Source organism: Ascaphus truei, chromosome 3 (assembly GCF_040206685.1).
Source record: "Ascaphus truei isolate aAscTru1 chromosome 3, aAscTru1.hap1, whole genome shotgun sequence".
NCBI classification, from domain to species: Eukaryota; Metazoa; Chordata; class Amphibia; order Anura; family Ascaphidae; genus Ascaphus; species Ascaphus truei.
In genome coordinates this window covers 333,807,753-333,826,082 of record NC_134485.1, presented here as the reverse complement: position 1 = coordinate 333,826,082, position 18,330 = coordinate 333,807,753, and the positions used below count along the sequence as shown (strand labels likewise).

The following is an 18,330-nucleotide window of genomic DNA, read 5'->3' as shown; positions in this document are numbered from 1 at the left end:
CATTATTCATACATTTCTAAATGATATCTCTGCAATTACCACTGTTACCCCCAGAAAACCACCCTTATTACTCGAATCCATAGGTGATAACTCGGCTTTCTGCGGGATCTGTGTATCTAGGTTTAGTAAAATATACTTCCTTGCATGTTAAGAAGCTTGTTAATGAGCTTTTCTTTCTATTAATGCAGATTGCTGTATATGAAAGTTTATGCCAGTGTAATCCTGGAGTTTTTTGATGCATAAAGTAAGACAATGAAAGGTACAGATGGTGAATATGGTACAGCCCATTATAATGTGTACCATTTACCTAGTATTGAGACTTTCCAAGCTTCGGGCTGGTGCACACAGTGCAATATACTGTGCATACGGTACTCTGAGGCCTCGATTACATTGCTTCTCTAAACATCCATTTAATTGCAGAAACGTGCAACGAATGCAATGCAATGAAACAAAGGGGTCCAGATTTTAAAGCATAAATGCAATTCTGGGGCAAATAATTGTACCAGATTTAGAGGGGAAAAAAATCTAATTATTTTTAAGATATTTTTGTTCCTAATGTTTATGTACAGTTTTTTGGCCCCAGAATTGCACAACTTTAATCCTATAGAAAACTTTTAATTTTTACGACAGATATGAGCCACTTGGCTCCCCTAGTCTCCATTTCCCTATCTGCAGTAAAGCCTCAGACCATATTTAACCTTTGGCTTCCTTTCGTATTTAATACAGCCTTATGTCTATCCCAAGCTGGGGCGCCGCTATAGCCCGGGCAAAGCCCAGGGGCCAGTGCTCTTGGGGGGCCCACTCTCCCCCCCTGTCGGCGGCCCAGCCCCCTGCCCGCACATTAATTCCCTGCAGGAAGGACAGAGGGGAAATCCCTTCCTCTGCATGCGGGTGGGGCCTGGGTCAGGGGGCGGGGCCCTGAGATGCAGCAGGAAGGACAGAGGGGAAATCCCTTCCTCTGCAGGTGGGCGGGGCCTGGGTAAGGGGGCGGTGCCCTGAGAAGCAGGAAGGACAGAGGGGAAATCCCTTCCTCTGCAGGTGGGCGGGGCCTGGGTAAGGGGGCGAGGCCCTGAGAAGCAGGAAGGACAGAGGGGAAATGCCTTCCTCTGCAGAGGTGCGTGGTATGAGGTAGGTGGGCAGGGCCTAGGTCATGGGGCGGGGCCTCAAGTAGTGCAGCTGGGGCTGGAGCTGCAACCTGAGAGACAGGCTAGGAAATGTGAGAGGGAGGGGAGGGGTTAAATCACAGGGGTAAAAACAGACCTGAAAAGGACAGGATACAGGAAGGAAGAGACAAAGAGAAAATGAAGAACAAGAGAGAAATACATAAGAGGTAAAAGAAAGACATGAGAGAGACAGAGCAAAGAGAGAGAGCAGAGGGCAAATAAGAGAGAGAGAGAGAGAGAGAGAGCAAAGAGAGGAAAAAAAGAGAGAGAGCAGAGAGAGATCGAGAGCAAAGAGGAGAGAGAGCAAAGAGAGAAAGAGAGAGCGCAAAGAAAGAGAAAGCAGAGAGAGAGAAAGAGTGCAAAGAGAGAGCAGAAAGAGAGAGACATGAGGGGGCCCTGACATTTTTTTTGCCTGGTGGCCCGCACATGTCTAGCTAGGCCACTGATCTCAAGCATGTTTGAATTCTCCTCCTGTATCAGCCCCTGACAGTACTGGTGGGGGGCTTTCCCCCAAATCCACCGCCCTTTGCGTGAGGAAGTACTTCTTCACATTCCCCCTTAGCCTGCCACCCTCCAGCTCTCTCTTGATATGTAGACCCTGTGATTTGTACATTGCAGATGGAAGGCAGTTACAGATGTTACTTCCAACAGAGGAACGCTGTAAGCAAAACTTTAGTGAATCCCTCCACCTGGCTCCTGTCTTACTCTTTCAGTTCATCGATGATCTTCTGTTTCTCATTAATCTCATCCCGGAGACGGGCCAGCTGCTTGTGATGGGCTTCGCGGTGACTCTCCATCTGCATCTCCAGAGCCTTCTAGGACAAAGGGACAGCGCTGAAGGTAAATTCCACATCACACAGTACACATGCAACTGGTGAGGAAGAAACCAACTCTGGGAGTCACCATGTGCCAATGCGGGGTATCACACCCCAATCCGGCAATAAATCAATGGCAGTTAACACTGGACTGGGGTGTGATACCTCACATTGGCGCTTAGTGAATCTCCACTTATGCAATACGCTAAAAAGCCGCTGTGCTGGAGAAAAGTTCAACTTTTTTCAAATGAATGGGACTAAAATATTCTCTGGCACTGGGAAGCGGTTCTACAGCACAGCAAATAAGGGCCTAAAATGGGAGAACATCAAGCTGAGTATGCCAGCACCATGGTGGGTAAGTAGATTTAAGAAACTCCTTATTCATGTTTTACACACGTTTTGGAGTCAGAGATGGTCTCACCAGGCAGTTTATTGAAAGTGCAAAAAAAACCCCAGAGAAAAACAATGGCAAGAAACACAATCTAGCACACAACCCATCACAATATGTCAAATACTCTTCCTCTCAGTGCTCTGATATCATTGCTCCACATAAACTGCTTGATAATACTGATGGAGCAAAATCAGAACAAAGTTCCTTGACACATTAGAAACGTATGGCAGCTATATACCAATTATGCCAACTAGTTTTGTCTTTTCTTTGAGACTATAAACATTTGGAGCCTGTGTGATCTTCAGGTGAATTTTTGCCTAATTTCAGATCAAATGTTCTGCGCATTGTATACACTCCTGTGATGGAACTTATGGAGATTCATGTCTTCAGCCTAGATATCTCAAAGCCAATATAATACAAAGAGGCCTGAGAGTCAACCTCTCTCCAGCGCACCATATAACTGATGATAAATCCCATCACTCTTGGGAACTGGTGCTAACTCAATGTTCAATTATGCTGATGCAGCTTTTAGTGGACCACCAAAAAGATAAACTAACTACACTGAACATTGAGCGAAAATCAAAACGGAAAGAGGTTGACGACTGGAGAACGGACCCCAAGTTCAATGACCTAGAGTCCAGACTTAAATCCAATATAAACAAGTTTACAACTGATCTTAAGGAGAGGAAGCGTAGAAAATTTGTAAGAGATACAAAAGACTTCCAAGAAGGGAAAATATTTCGGTACAAATTTACTAAAACCCCTAAAAAAAAACTAAGAAACAAACAGTGGATTGTCTCAACTCATCCACTGATTGGACAAACTCTGATACAGATAAATACAGATTAAATCCAGGTGAGGGAACTAATACCATAACCCTTACAGCGTATTGTTATTTAGTTTAAACCTATTTTAACTCCCAATATTTTAATTTGCTTCTAATAAACTCTAGCTTTTAAACAAACAATCATCTCAACCAAGTGTATGAGTGCTTTGTTTGGGTTCTTTTCTCTCTAGTTCATTATTCAACATTTGCCATTAGCACCTACACATACCTACATTCCATCATCAGTCAGCAGTAGCGAGGGTCATTCTATATACAGGCATACCCCGCATTAACGTACGCAATGGGACCGGAGCATGTATGTAAAGTGAAAATGTACTTAAAGTGAAGCACTGCCTTTTTACCACTTATCGATGCCTGTACTGTACTGCAAACATCATATATGTGCATAACTGATGTAAATAACGCATTTGTAACAGGCTCCATAGTCTCCCCGCTTGCGCACAGCTTCGGTACAGGTAGGGAGCCAGTATTGCTGTTCAGGACGTGCTGACAGGCGCATGCGTGACCTGCTGTTTGCCTATTGGGTGATATGTCCTTACTCGCGAGTGTACTTAAAGTGAGTGTCCTTAAACCGGGGTATGCCTGTAGTTCACTTTTTTTTAAACCAATAAGATTTGACACATTTTCTTGCTTTAAAGTAATATAAGATTTTCCTGCAACAAATTTGCCTCTAGAATGGAATGCCCATGTTTGCCTCGATGCGTAGACCCCCAGGTCCTATAGGATACAATGGGATTTTTTGCTTAGATAAATATGGTACCATATTTTTGCCTAAGTTTGCAGCCAGACAACATTGATACATAACCCCTAATGACTGCTGTGTTAGCACTAATTATTATGTTGTAGGCCCAACAGAACAAATGGGGTTATAAAATGCCCCAGAAGAATGCTCACCATGACCTCATGAGCATCCAGCACATCCTGTTCCTTGTCCTTTATTGCCATCTCGGTCACGGTTTCTGGCAAATAAAGAGACCGTGGTGACTACATGCAATCTCTTCATCCCTGAACATGTATAATTTAAACTGACAAGACTCAAAACATCCCAAGGAAATCCCTTTTCTATGGATTGTGAGCACAGAAATCAAACACAAAACAACCACAAACTCAAGGGCCACATGTGCAGCATATATCATCAGAAAGTGTAGGCTCCCTACAAAGTCTGGGCCTAAATATGCACTTTAGCAGAGCAAGCGCCTCCTAAAAGCAGTAACCCCTTCAGTGCTGGACAGACCTTCAGCAGGCTGCTTCACTTCCAATGTGCTGCAGTACCCTTCAGCACAAAAGAGGGCAAACTGTATGAATTACGTCTAACCACAGTCACTGCTCACAGTGGGCTGCTGAGAAATTCAGAGATAGCCTTACAACTATTCAGGTGTTATCCAGGTGGCCAGGTAAGACAGATTCTGGCATTGGACTATGAGAAGATGGTTTGAAGCCTCTTTTCACTTTCACCGTCAATCTGTTAGTCACTTTACCTTGTGCCTGCATCTTGGCCAACTCTTCACTCAGCGTATCATAGGACTCTTCGAGCTGCCGTTTCTTCATCTCTACACTATGCATGTACTCTGTCAGGGACCTGATCTTAGCCTCATGCTGTGAAAGAAACGAGAGAGCCCCAGGTTGTAGATAGGAATAAAGTCAGATAGACAAAGCATATACAACTGAAAATATCAAATGAGGCAACACTGTCAAGACCACCATCTCCAATGAAGTCTAACCTAATTCTTAGCTGTGAGCTGAGTGGTTGTATATATTTTGCAGCTATGGAGACTTTGGGGTCTATATACTAAGACAATTTTTAAACGAAATTGACACAAATGTAAAGATTCATGAAGATCCAATGTGCATTATTACATCGAACCAACGTGATACCCTGCACCAGAGCTTGATGAATCTGCCCCAAAAGCCTCATTTTTAATTTGCTACTCTTAATGTTGATGTATCAAGTTCTTCGCTCCAATTGTTTCCCCGTGTACATAATCTTGTGATTGGGGAGTGGTAAAATGAAGAGTTACATAAGAATCTACAGGAGGAGTCACACGAAGCTCACATTATAATCAGATGTATCAAACTGCACCATCTCTAGCTGTGCACCTGTGCACCAGATGTTTTCACCCTTCAATCTGCCCTGTTTAGGGTGACAATATGTTCTGGCTTCTAACAATCTGTATCAGATGGAACAAACTGTTTCTTACATTTGCTGCACCAAAAACAGTGCAGTCTAATAACTAGTGGGTTTCTGTGTTGTTCTTTTACATACAACACTACATACATAGCCAGTGCCTGCTCTATTGTAACATGACTATTTAACTGAAATTATAATTCTCATGATAATTAAGTGTTTTTTTTTTTTGCACATTTTAAATAAAAAAATCTCTAACTAGAGACCACTTCCGGATGCTTAAATGATGAGTTTGCGTAAAAACGCAAAAACACGATTTCTTTAAAAAAAAAAAAAAAAGAAAAAAAGAGGGAATGTGTGCACATTTAAAAATGTGCCAAAATGTTGGAGAACCAGAGTTACAGCCGATCAATTAAATCACAAGTCAAATCACATTACTGTTCTCGTGTATACTGATGGGTGATATCCACACATTAAACTTATGAATGTAACCTAAGACTATGTGATGTGAAATACGTTTATGGTATGAATTGTGATTTTACAATAAACACAAGAAAAGCAAGACTAGGTCACAGACGCGTAACTTTGAATTGTCACATTTTTTGCCATGAGTTACGGAGTTGGGGACACCTATACTGTAGCTTTGCAGAAAGATAAGGGAGCCAAGGCTGCTTCCCACACCTTGCACTCAGCAAACCCCTCAAACAGATACTAGAGGGGCTGTTCTGGTATGTTTAACGGGTTATTAAAAGAAAAAAATGATTGTTAAATTGTATAGTACAGAGCTTTTGAAACGTTGTAAGCCTCTTCTTAAGGTAAAAAATAGTACTTTTTCTCTTTAATGGACCCACTAGTGGTCAGTTTAAAGGTCCACTTCAAGCTATCAACATACAGCAAATGTTATGAAAAACATGTTATTCATGATGTTTATGCACAAAAATGTACTGCTCTGATATTATACCCAACATTTAGTATATTATTATATCAAATTTGGCATAGTAAGTGATTATCTAACAGAGACCAGAAGTGACATTTCAGACCTTTCCCAAGTGTAGCTAAAATGAGTACTTCAGTATGAAGTAATACCTTTTTTATTTTGGCTACCAATTGATAGTCCAATTAAAAAAGGTATCACCTATTACTGAAGTACTCATTTACTCTGCACTATCGTAACTAGACTAACATGGGTATTTCTACTTAATCCAAGTGTAGCTCAAACCTTATAGGTAATCTGTAAATAGAGCCCCTTAACATGAGTCCCTATAACATTGAAATATTAGGTTGACACATGACATAGTAACTGCAATATATACCCTTGAAATTAATTCTAAAGAATACAATTCTCATGTACTGTATCTGTGTAGTACAATGCTGCTCTGCCCGGTATGATTACTAGAGATGAACCTACCTGGGATATAAGCAGCTGGCATGAGGACAGCTCCCGCCCTGTTACTTCCATCTTGCGGTGACATTCCACCTGGAGGTTCTCTAGATGCCGGCACCGTTTCACTACGGACTTCACCTCCGATTTGATCTTGCTGATATACAAGCGGGCTACTGTAAACTCTTCCTCTATAGCACCGCTGATCTCCACCGGCTGCAGACAAAAACTAGCTTTACAAATGCAGAGACACTCCATACTGTTACTTAACTTTGTAGGTGGGCCTCCCAAATGATCTTTACTACTGTACTGTAGCTACAGTATTTGTCCAGTGACAGGAGTCAGGCCACCCAAATGATTTTGCTTGGGGCCACCAAAAACCTAGAGCCACAACAGGTAACAGCTGTGGTTAATAAAGTACTTTACGGTAATGTAAAAATATATAAACCCAGGGTGAGCTGCAGCACCCCCCACACTCCTAGTTCCAGCTCTCATGGCTAGGACATATGGATTACACTTGGGGGATGTGGTTGTCTGGAGTTTAGCCTATTCAGTGCTAAAGAAATACGAATGGCTTGAAATTACTTCACAGGCCTCTCTGGCATTGGAGGGGCATTCAGATGTGTACCAGTTCTTGTGAACAGCTTGCACTCACCAATTTAAACTCTCCATTTCCCACAATCACACTGAATTCGCTAAGGTCTTTCATAAGGCCATTGAGCACCTCAGCAATTCGCTTGCGTTGATGCACACTAAACTCCTGCAGGCGATGCAGGTCATTTTCCAGGGTTAGCAGAGAGGCCTGAAGAAGGTAGAAAACACGTTACTTAGTCTCACCATTCCTAATAGGAAAAGTCATTTTAAATTCCTGCAACTCTCATCCGAACAATGACCAACCACCTCCCTGTGTTTTCTGAATCCTGTTTTAAGAACCAGCATGCAGCCTTGTTTCAGTTTTGGGGATATCTAGGCCACGCAAAAATAGTGCAAGAAATACACTATGCTATAATATGTGCATCAATACAATCCACACAATGATAAATAATTAGCTAAGTTGCTGATCGATCAGCGAAGATTCGAATCGGGGGTTCACTAAATGGCTGGCAATGCAGTGGAAGAGGACCAAAGGTGCAAAGTTCTGTGGGGAAGATTATGTGACCGGGCAGTCACTAGATACAGTTGGTTCACTGCTAGAGAGAGGGCAGGGCTCAAAAAGGAATGTGCCAGAGTTTCAATAGAGGAAGGGGGTGTGACTTTGTAAATGGTTGCTATAGAAACAAAAAATGCTTGTTACATTATAATACATTAAAAATGTAATTCAGAGTTGTTTTTAAAAAAATGCTACAAGTATTTTCTCATAGTACAGAACTGATTTATTTAAAAAAAAAGACACGTAGAATATTGTTTGGTCTGCAGCTTTAAGCCCTATCTCTGAATACACTGCACACCTGTGTTTGTTAATGTTCACTAGCAAGTGCCACAGTGATAAAGACCCACGCACTAGCGCCGATATCATCAATTTGATCACATGTGAAACACTTAGGTACATACTACTTTCTGGGTCAGCTCATCAGCCAGGATCTTATTCTGCAGGGATTTGTCGTCCACTTCCTGTGACTTCTGGTCATAGTTGACAGCCAGCTCTTCCAGTGCTTGCAGGACCTCCTTGACTTCTTCTTTGGCACAGTTATTTTCTGACTGCAGGCGACCTAACTCCATCTGTACCTTATCATTGTCACCCCGAGTGGAGATTAGGAGCTGGCATGGAAGAACACAGGGAAAGAAAACAAACAAAAACACTCAGGTACAGAAGAACGAATAACACAAATCAGAAGGCAAGTACTGACTGTATAAAGCTACGTTTGTTTCACAAGAACAGTACAAATAATGCTCTTCCAAGAGCGGTGAATGGGAAGATAATATTGGAACATCATAAAAGGACTCTTGTAAAGGCTAATAAATCATACAACATAAGTATTATTCATGGCCCCTGTTAGCCATATTAGCATCTCCCCCAACTGCACGTGAAAATCATTTTGTGCAATAATAACATAATAGCATCCTAGGAAGGAAACTTTCTTTTGACCCTTAATGTAACTAATAATAGCAACATGACTATGAATTGATATGTTGGGTTAGAATATACAATGTTACAATCTCTGCCATTACTATTTGAACGATTAACTGATGCTATGCCAAGAGCATCTCCACCCCTGTTTGTGGTGACAAGGGCTACTGTTAACTGTGTTTTTTAATAAGAAACGTTACCTCCTCTTGATCCAGCATCTGCTGGTTGAGCTTTTCAACTAGTTGGCTGTGCTGGTTGATTTCATCATCCTATGAAAAGAAATGAGCAAAAAGAGTCTTTAACCCAGAGGTGGCCAACTGCAGTCCTCAAGGGCCATCAACCGGCCATGTATTGAGGATATCCCTGCTTCAGCACAGGCGCGTCAATCAGTGGCTTAGTCATAATGACTGAGCCACCTGTGAAGCAGGGTTTATCCTTAAAACCTGACCTGCTGGTGGCCCTTGAGGACTGGAGTTGGCCACTCCTGCTGTAACCTCTTTTCTCTGAGGCAGAGACAAATGAAAAACAATGACACTCTGGGCAGAGCATGTGACACTGTGAGAGCCTGCACCTTGTCATCCAGCTGCTTGTACATCTTACGGATCTCCTCCTCGTACTTCCGCCTCTCCTCCTCCGAAATGCGGATCACAATGGACGAATTGTTGTCATTGACTGGGGTCTCATCGTGGGTATCCGGGGTGATCTGCTCCCCATCACTCAGCTGCTCAGTTTCGGGCACATTCTCTCCTACAAGGGAGGCGCAATGCATGGGCATGATGGACAAGTGTGCATAAGAGTATGAGGAGAGCGCAGTAAGTACACAGGCAATATTTGGACTCTCTTTTGATGTCTCAAATCAAGGGCGTATTATTCTGTATTATGTAAGTTTTGTTTGTGTTTTGTAAGTGGTCACATTTAATCACTTTGTGAGTCTTGTCACGCTAAAATCCTTTATGTAATATCATTAATTAGTCGCATTCTGAAAATGATCTATTGATAATCCAATATCTTCTGAATTATCATTAATAGCAACATTTTAAAACATCTTAAATGTCAAAATCATTTGAAAACTGCACCAACAAATAGTTTTTCGATGGGTAAGCAAAGATTTGAAATCTTGCTCACTTCCCTATCCTGCTGCATGCCTGCAGTACCTTGTCCCCCTAACCGGTTATTAGGAGAATTCAGAGTGATTTGTAATGGCATTTTAATGGGCTCCGTTTTTACTATATGACTTATGAACAGTTGAAACAATGCCAGTTCTTTACTTAATTTTGGCTATGAAGCTTCAGTGCGGGTACAACGCAAAGGTCAATTTACTGGCTGATAAATGAGGGACTCGAAGAGAGACCCTAGTCCTGAACATAACAAGACAGATTTGAGAAACAAATGTATTGAAATGAATCGCTTAGTGGTGGATCTATCTATTTTTGTTTTGCCCTGGATTTGTAGTTTATCGGTAGATATCTTAAAAGAGGACAATTTTATTGCAAAACTAAAAACATATTCCCACTGGAGAGAAAGGTCAGCAAAATTGTAATATCGTCACATCCCTACCTCCGCCTGACGTCTCCTGTGATAAAACACCTACCAGTCATGTGCTCTTCCTTACCGCTCCTCCAGCGGCTGAGTTCGGCCTCCAGCTTCTGAATGGTCTCCTTACAATTCTTGTTCTTCTCCTTCTCCTTCTCAAATTTCTTCTTCCATTGCTCTGCTGTCAGCTCCAAGTTGACTGATGCAGTGTTCTTGATGGTCTTAGCCCTACAGGAGATAGTGTTAAATTAACTTAATGGACAACAGCTTAATGTAATCTCTGAGTTGCTTGCCATAAGGTTGGAGACAAAATTGCACTTCGCAGGGGCGAGCTGGCCTGTGGGGAAATTGTCCCCTGGGCCAGTAGCAGAGAGGAGAGGAGTACGGTCAGTGTGCGACTCGCACATTTTGGCCATTAGGTGGCGCTGCAGAACTCACATAGCAGCTCCTCCGAAGGTCTCCCGGGTCGGCTCCCCTCTGCAGTATTCTGGCAATGGTAAGTGTATATACAATATATATATATATATATATATAGTATTGTATGTCTTTATTTGTATAGCGCCATTAATGTACATAGCGCTTCACAGTAGTAATACACAGAAGTATATATACACACACACACAGCATAATAGAAATGTAATGTGTCCTGACCTTAGCTGCCCAGAATATATAATAAATACATTTTTGAATTGTAGCAATTTATGTGTGGGAGCAGATAGCAAATAAGCAGGAGGCAATATAAAATACAGCTGAGAATAACTATGAACTTCTAATGGTTGGGAATAATTGTCCTATTTCTAATTACTATAGTGTGAGGGTCAAGGAGGCAAGAAGCATATAAAATGAACTTGCAGGACCTGCGACTACTTTGGTCTTTATAAGGAGAAAGAGTCTAGAGGGATTAATAGTATTTAGGGACATTTAAAATTTTTGTAAAGATAATTTTCCAAGTTTGAATATTCCCATAAACATACACTGATATTTCATGATATACAGGACATGGTTTAAACTTACTTAAGGCAATATAGCTGGGTCAAAATGCGCAATATTAAAAAATACAATTGCTGCAATATTATTTGGAATTATCATTGTATTCACGAAGAATTTTTATTCAGAAATGGGTTGTGGTAAGCAGCTCATTTGCATACATACATGAAACATGGATTAACACTGCAGTAAATAACACTAGCAATGCAAATAGGCACTAACTCAGGGCTGGGCAACATGATATACTACAGGGGCCACACATGCGGCCCTTGAGCCCTCTGAAGGACCGCACATTACCCTTATGGGTAGGAGCTGCTCCCTGCTCCTTTGGTCCGCTGCTTAATGCCAGTTTGCTGATTAATCCTGTCCTGCTCCTCACACTGTGGACTAGTGATAAGCACAAGAGAGGAGCAGGGAAGTATTTATCAGCACAGTGGCATAATGCAGCTGAGGGAAGGGGGAAAAGCTACTACCTACGTCAGCATCATCCCCAATCCCTCTGCGCCAGGGAGAAGAGAGCAGGTTGCTGGGGCAGGCAGCTGTTGGAGGCCATAAATGAAGCCCCTGCAGGTCCCATGTGTCCACTGGGCCGCCTGTTGCCCACCAATGTGAAAACTCATTGAAATCAGCATGAGTTTCTTATAAAAACCCTATGGCAGAAATATTGATACCCAATGCTATCAATGCATCGCAAAGGAATGTCTTCAGCACCAAAGGGGTTAACATACAAATGGATCAGGTATGGAAAAAGCGATCACAAGATAGGACACTGAAGAACTCCAGTGCTGATGCAGATATGGGGCAATCCTTCTTACCCTAAGAAACTCACAAATAGATTAGTGGTCCGATGCACTTAGTAAAGGAGATGACTCACGTCAAAAGGACATTCTAACAGGAATTTTGCTGTATGTCAGTAAGAAGATGAATGCACAATGTTTTGGGGGAGAGTCTCTGCACCTGGCACAGGGAAACCCCTCCCTCCCCCCCCCCCCCCCCACCCGAAACGTTGTGCATCCTCTTCTTTCTGAACACACAGTCCCTGCAAGTTCTAAGTCGTCTTCTTTCTGTAATACTATAAAATTCACGTTACCATGTCCTTCTGACTCGAGCCATCTACTTATTGAGTGTCGGATCGCCAATCTATGTACAACACAAACACCCTACAAACAAATAAAACAGAAAAAGCACAACATCCAGATGGGCAAATATTAAGCCTTTAGTAGCCTACGACCAGCATTCTTTAATGGCTAATGGGGGAAGCCGTGCACACCAAAAAAAATCTCTGGATCTCTGTGACTGTTTCAGTCATTAAAATTACTTTTTTGCATTAAGCCCTTTGCACAATTTTTGGGTGTGCACGGCCTCCCCATTTGCCATTTATGCTTGTGCCCTGACTATATGGGGTAGATTATAAATATTGGTAATATGTTTTGCCGGTAGTCCAATATCCTTAGGTATAGGAGTTAAGTTGAGAGTGTGTGAATAAGTAATTTGCCATTAAGTACTCCTTTGCCATTAAGTATTCCTTTGCCATTAAGTACTCATTTCCATGCTCAATTGCAAACATCATGTTAAAATAACGCTGACATATCACCACTGTAAAAAAGCCCCTTATCACTGCTTTTCCGCTTGCAACATGGCGTTATGGAATAGGTTAATAAAACTGGTAACACCAATTTTCTCACTTAGCAATCTTTACTGAATCTGGGCCTATATGTGTTCAGATCCCTGCCCTCTGACTTTACAGGATGTATGTTTCACAACATCACCAAAGAAAGGAGGCTTCTATCAACTGCAGTCCCCGTTGATATTCTTACCTCTGGCCGAACATCAGGGTTGACTTGGTCTCCGCATCATTGTAGCTAGAAGGAGAACAGCAGATGAACATGGTAGTCCTGCAGTTCCCACCCAAGGAGTCCTGGAGGATTCGAGTCATCTTGCTATCTCTATAGGGGACGTAACCTTTCTAAAATGTGAACAGAAGATGTGAATGAGAACGTGCCTTCATGCCCCTCACATTTTCCATAGGAATAGAACGGTTATACTTCATATACAAAGACAGACCGAGAACAAAGAAAAGAAGGAAAGCAAGAGGAAGGGAGAGCAGAGACTGAAACAGGAAGAGAAACTACTGTAAATACAAGAGTCAAATTACACATATAAACAAAACATGTTAAACTCTATTATAGGCTAAGGCAGTAAAATTCAGGCATTATTGAAAACCCTGCTCTCTGATTGGTTAAAATTTCGGGCATTAGCCAATGATTAATGCCCGGAATTTAAGCAGCAGAATGTGTAGTTTTCAATGTGTTTATTTCCAGCCAATCAGCTTTCAGAACAGCTGAGACAGGGCAGGCGATACGTCAGATTGAAGTAACAGCTCTGAGACAGGGCAGGTGATTGGTCAGGACGTATCAGCCACGGTTTCACTCCTTCCCTTTCCCGAGCTGACTGAGATTTTCTGAGCAGTGTGTGTGTGTGTGTGTGTGTGTGTGTATAGAGCTGGTGTGTGTGTGTGTGTGTGTGTGTGTGTGTGTGTGTGTGTGTGTGTGTGTGTGTGTGTGTGTGTGTGTGTGTGTGTGTACACAGAGGGGCGGCAGTGTGTGATATAGATATCTGCAGTGTAAGCATATATAGCGGTGGTTTCATGTATTTACCATTTTATTTTAATAAAAAAAATCTATTTAACTATACAAAAGTGTCTATTATTTATGAAAAAAGTCTACATTTAGCCTATAATAGTAATAATCCCCTCAGAACAGGGCATTACTGGCCAATAATGCCCTGGCTGGGATAAAGTCCCTCGGCTTCGCCTCGGGCCTTCAACTCTTCCAGCCAGGGCATTATTGGCCAGTAATGCCCTGTTCTTCGGGGATTATTACTTAAATAAGGAAATTAATCAAACACTAAAATACAAAAAAAAAGAGTCCAAAAAAAAAGCTTTATGCAAAAAGTAACACGCACTAGAGCTACCATCCCAGACACAGACACTTTAAGAACCTGGCACACTGTATGACAGGTGAATTCTCCTGGCTGGAGACCTGTTCTCAAAAGTAAAGATACATCAGATAGATTGGGTCCAGTCCAGTGACTGCTTTACTGTAAAATTGTGGCTAAACAGTTTATTTTAGTGAACATTTTACTCTTAACCCATGAACTCATTTTTAAAAAAAGTGACGTCATCGCCATGCCCACCGTTGCAAGATTTTCGGACGCCAATCACCCTAGGTGCAGCACCGATTACTCCAAACATCAGACCCAGGAGATCCATTGCACACTGACCGGGCAGCTGCAGGAGGTCAGAGCGGAAGTGCTATACTGAGTGCTGGCTGAATGCCGACACTGCAACCATACCTAAGGAAGGCTCGGGGTGACCTTTATCCATCCCCATGCTATTGAGTCACCTATGTTTTGTTCATAGAGGACCTACCCTGCACTGAGGACAAGGTGACGTCCTTCACTCCTGGAAAGGTTTAAATATATCTTAACTTTTACCCTGAGATAATTCCCACCCTATTCTACCCAGGGTATAACTGAAAATATAAGAAAATGTAACTGTGATATGGTGAAGCAAAATATTGAAGATAACAAAAGCTTAAAGAAGACAAAGCAGCGACTTATAGTTGGTAAGAAGCAAATCATTGCACTCAAACAAGATGATGGATCAACCATAAAAGAGACTGTGCACTTATAAATAGAGATGAGGACTTCTACATGAAATTGTACGTGAACAGAGACTACACAGGGCATAATCCATCAGAGGGCAAATGGGAAGAAAACACCAATGATGTACCATGCATCCTTCCAGAAGACGTGGCAAAATCAATAAAATCCATGAAAACCGCAAAGGCTCCCATGGAACATGCAATTACAACTGAAATCAAGAAGCCGGGGAAAAAGTAGAAAAAATAATTGCAAAACTCTTTACATGCTGCTTGAAGAACAGGAAAATTCCAGGACAATGGAGCAATGCCCTAGTTATCCTCATCCACAAGAAAGTAGACAAAGAAGACCTCAACATCTATAGACCAATCAGTCTACTTCCAATGACTTTCAAGATTTTTATGGAGCTACTCAGTAATCGGCTGCAACAGGCCCTGGACTTTACCCAGCCTAGAGAACAAGCAGGATTTCACAAAGGGTTCTGTATATCACAATGGACCACATCCAAATCGTACAAGAAGTGATTTCCTGAAGTAATGAATACGATCTACCACTCAATTTAGGATTCGTAGATTACAAAAAGCATTTCATTCTGTCTATACCTCAGCGATCCTTGATACATTAAGACAGAGTGCTGAATGAAGAACTGTAAATTGATATTATAAAGAACATTTACGAGAATGCCACATCAACCATTAGATTACATGAAGATACAAGCAGGATAAGGATCAGCCAGGCAGCGGGGCAGAGAGACACAATGTCACCAAAGGTTTTCACAGCAACACTTAAAGAATTGTTGAAGACATTAGATTGGGAAGAAAAAGGAATCAATTTGAAGCTATTTGAAATGATAGGGCTTGGAAGACACAAAGCATAATGCAAATCCTAGGATTTGTTTTCATTTAAGTACAGTATGTAAAGGAAAGTGAAGGCTTTTTTATGATTTGCGTAGCTATACTTTAACACAAAGATTAGAAATAGTGGGATTCCCGGCTCTATAACAGCTGTTATAGCGCCGGGAATCCCACTATTTCTAATCTTTGTACTCTGCTTGCAAGTTTGTGGGATAATTTGCTTGGAGGGAGTCCCAAGGCAGCTTCACCAACCTTTCACAGTGTTTAGTCATAGTTATTTGAACCTATTCACGTTCATTCACATTTATATTTTCTATGACATTGGTTGTAGCGCTGAGCTATAGGTTTTTTTTTTAGTTAGGTTATATATATACTTTAACACAGCCTGGTTCTAATACGTTGCAGAGGAAAGTTCCATGCTTTAATGTTAAAGTGTCTGACTTACCACTCCTTCTGCCAGCGCAGATATGACATTTCCCAGAGCAGACAGAGACTTGTTGATGTTTTTGGCTTCATCCAAAACTGCTCCTTCGGCACCCGTCTTACTGACCTGAACAGATGGGTGGGGAAGCAAAAACAGAGTTATTACAAAACAATCAAGCTATTCATGTTACAAGAAAAATATTCGATATATCACACACTTCTGAAAAATCCATCTCTACATGGGTGCAATTTCCTGAGAAATACCCAATTTCAAGGAGGTCAAAAGTCCCATGTGCCATAAAGGAAGCCCTGGGATATTTAAGGACAGAGTAGTCAATAAGACAGACAGGATCTTCAGCCATCTAAACAACACATGGCAGATGACAAACCTGACCAAAAACTCTCAGGGAGCAAATTACATACAAGTCTCAGAGGAGTTTATAAACAATGCCTAAAGATCACTATTATGTGCTTGAAACAACCTCATTTACTAAACCATGTTAGCAGTGAATACTTGCTAACACCATTAAAAAGTATTTCTTTTGCGCATGCAATATCACTTGTGTGGTTTAGTATATGAAGCCCTGTTTTGATCTTCCTTAGGGAAGCGCAGCATGACAGGAAGTCATTTAAAAACCATTTAATAAAAATCAAAAAGTACTATTGTTCAATTTGTTTATTAACAGATTTCTGCATGCTAGAGCAATGTACGCTGCCTGTAAATTAAGATCAATGGGGAGATCAATATGTCTTTTTCCACCAGACATCAAATTGATCTATTATATCCAATTATATTATTTTAAGTGCGGTTATTTCTATGATTATACATAATAACTTACATCAGCAACGTTTTGCAAAGCTCAAGATCCAAACTTACTGAAAAGTAATGTATATCACGGCACTGCTTGAAAATGACTTTAAATACTGCTTGCAACTTTCTGCTGCGCTCCCCAGAATGGTACTAATGGCTAAACTAGGGTCTTTGCAATACAGATTTAATGTTGTTACTATAGTGTCTAAAGCTTGATTAATGTAAGTTAAAATAAAAACAACCAAATAAAAAACATCTTAATGATCAACATACACATGCTTTAGTCACCGGGTAGTAGACAACTGGGGACTGAAAATTCATGCATTATTATGAGCATTAAACTGGGTTTTTCCAGAGTGCTAATCCTCACAGTCTCCCAGCTTTGGCCTCTAACACTACACAGTAATCACTATTGTTAGGAGCAGGCACCACAGTCTACAGAACTCTTATTTGTTTTTTTTTTGCTATAAGGAAGGGGATGGCAACTGCAGTCCTCAAGAGCCACCAACAGGTCAGGTTTTAAGGATATCCTATATCAGTGGACAGTCATTGACTGAGCCACGTGTGCAGAAGCAGCGATATCCTTAAAAATGGACCTGTTGATTCCAAATCCATGACCTCAACCCATTTAAATTCCTTCAAATTAGTCACTTTATTATAGCGCTCTCCCAAAACGCCAAATTTCCAAAACCGTCCAAATTTGAGTCCCTCTGCCTCAAAGGTTTATACCAAAAGGGCTTGATCTCTGAGATATATAGGGGGCTAGAGTCAACAATGGAGAACCCAACCCACGCATACATGCAAAAGTGGTGTGCGGACCTCAACCTGCAGCTAGATATAGAAGACTGGAAGGACGTCTTGGAGGCAGCCTCCAAAACCTCAATTTGTACAATCACTAAAATATTTACAAAGTTCTATTCCAGTGGTACCTAACCCCGAGTAGACTGAGCCAGATCTTCCCCGGCACTTCGGACCTGTGCTGGAGAGGATGTGGTCAAAGAGGAGACATGGCCCACATTTGGTGGACATGCCCCGAGATCCAGGGGTTCTGGTCCAAGATCCAGAAGTTACTTTGCGAAACCTCGGGGCTGGAGATTCCCCTGGACCCTCTAACCTTTCTGTTGGGAAAACGGGTTGAAGATCTTCCCGCCCCCCTAACCAGACTTATCTCAGCCCTCCTAACGGCCGCAAGCTCCCTCACAAAACACTGTCGTTAAAAGAATCCACACAGTCATGGTGATGGAAAAACTAACGGCCATGCTCAGCCAG

At 41.7% G+C, this 18,330-nt stretch overlaps 1 protein-coding gene across 9 annotated transcripts in view; it reads right to left on the bottom strand.

Annotated features, from left to right (window-relative positions):
* Positions 1 to 18,330, bottom strand: part of KIF5A (kinesin family member 5A) — a 128,809-nt gene that overhangs the window by 43,149 nt on the left and 67,330 nt on the right. For 5 of the 9 annotated variants that reach the window (XM_075591547.1, XM_075591539.1, XM_075591540.1 and 2 more), the window contains exons 9-19: positions 16,273 to 16,377; positions 13,128 to 13,276; positions 10,382 to 10,551; positions 9,362 to 9,537; positions 8,991 to 9,059; positions 8,274 to 8,480; positions 7,378 to 7,524; positions 6,750 to 6,938; positions 4,695 to 4,812; positions 4,111 to 4,175; positions 1,869 to 1,978 (exon numbers count right to left, since the gene is read on the bottom strand). In XM_075591547.1, coding sequence (XP_075447662.1) covers positions 1,869 to 1,978; positions 4,111 to 4,175; positions 4,695 to 4,812; positions 6,750 to 6,938; positions 7,378 to 7,524; positions 8,274 to 8,480; positions 8,991 to 9,059; positions 9,362 to 9,537; positions 10,382 to 10,551; positions 13,128 to 13,276; positions 16,273 to 16,377 — 1,505 coding nt within the window. The remainder of the gene's footprint in view (positions 1 to 1,868; positions 1,979 to 4,110; positions 4,176 to 4,694; positions 4,813 to 6,749; positions 6,939 to 7,377; positions 7,525 to 8,273; positions 8,481 to 8,990; positions 9,060 to 9,361; positions 9,538 to 10,381; positions 10,552 to 13,127; positions 13,277 to 16,272; positions 16,378 to 18,330) is intronic. The other 4 variants (XM_075591544.1, XM_075591546.1, XM_075591548.1 and 1 more) reach the window with 2 other exon arrangements.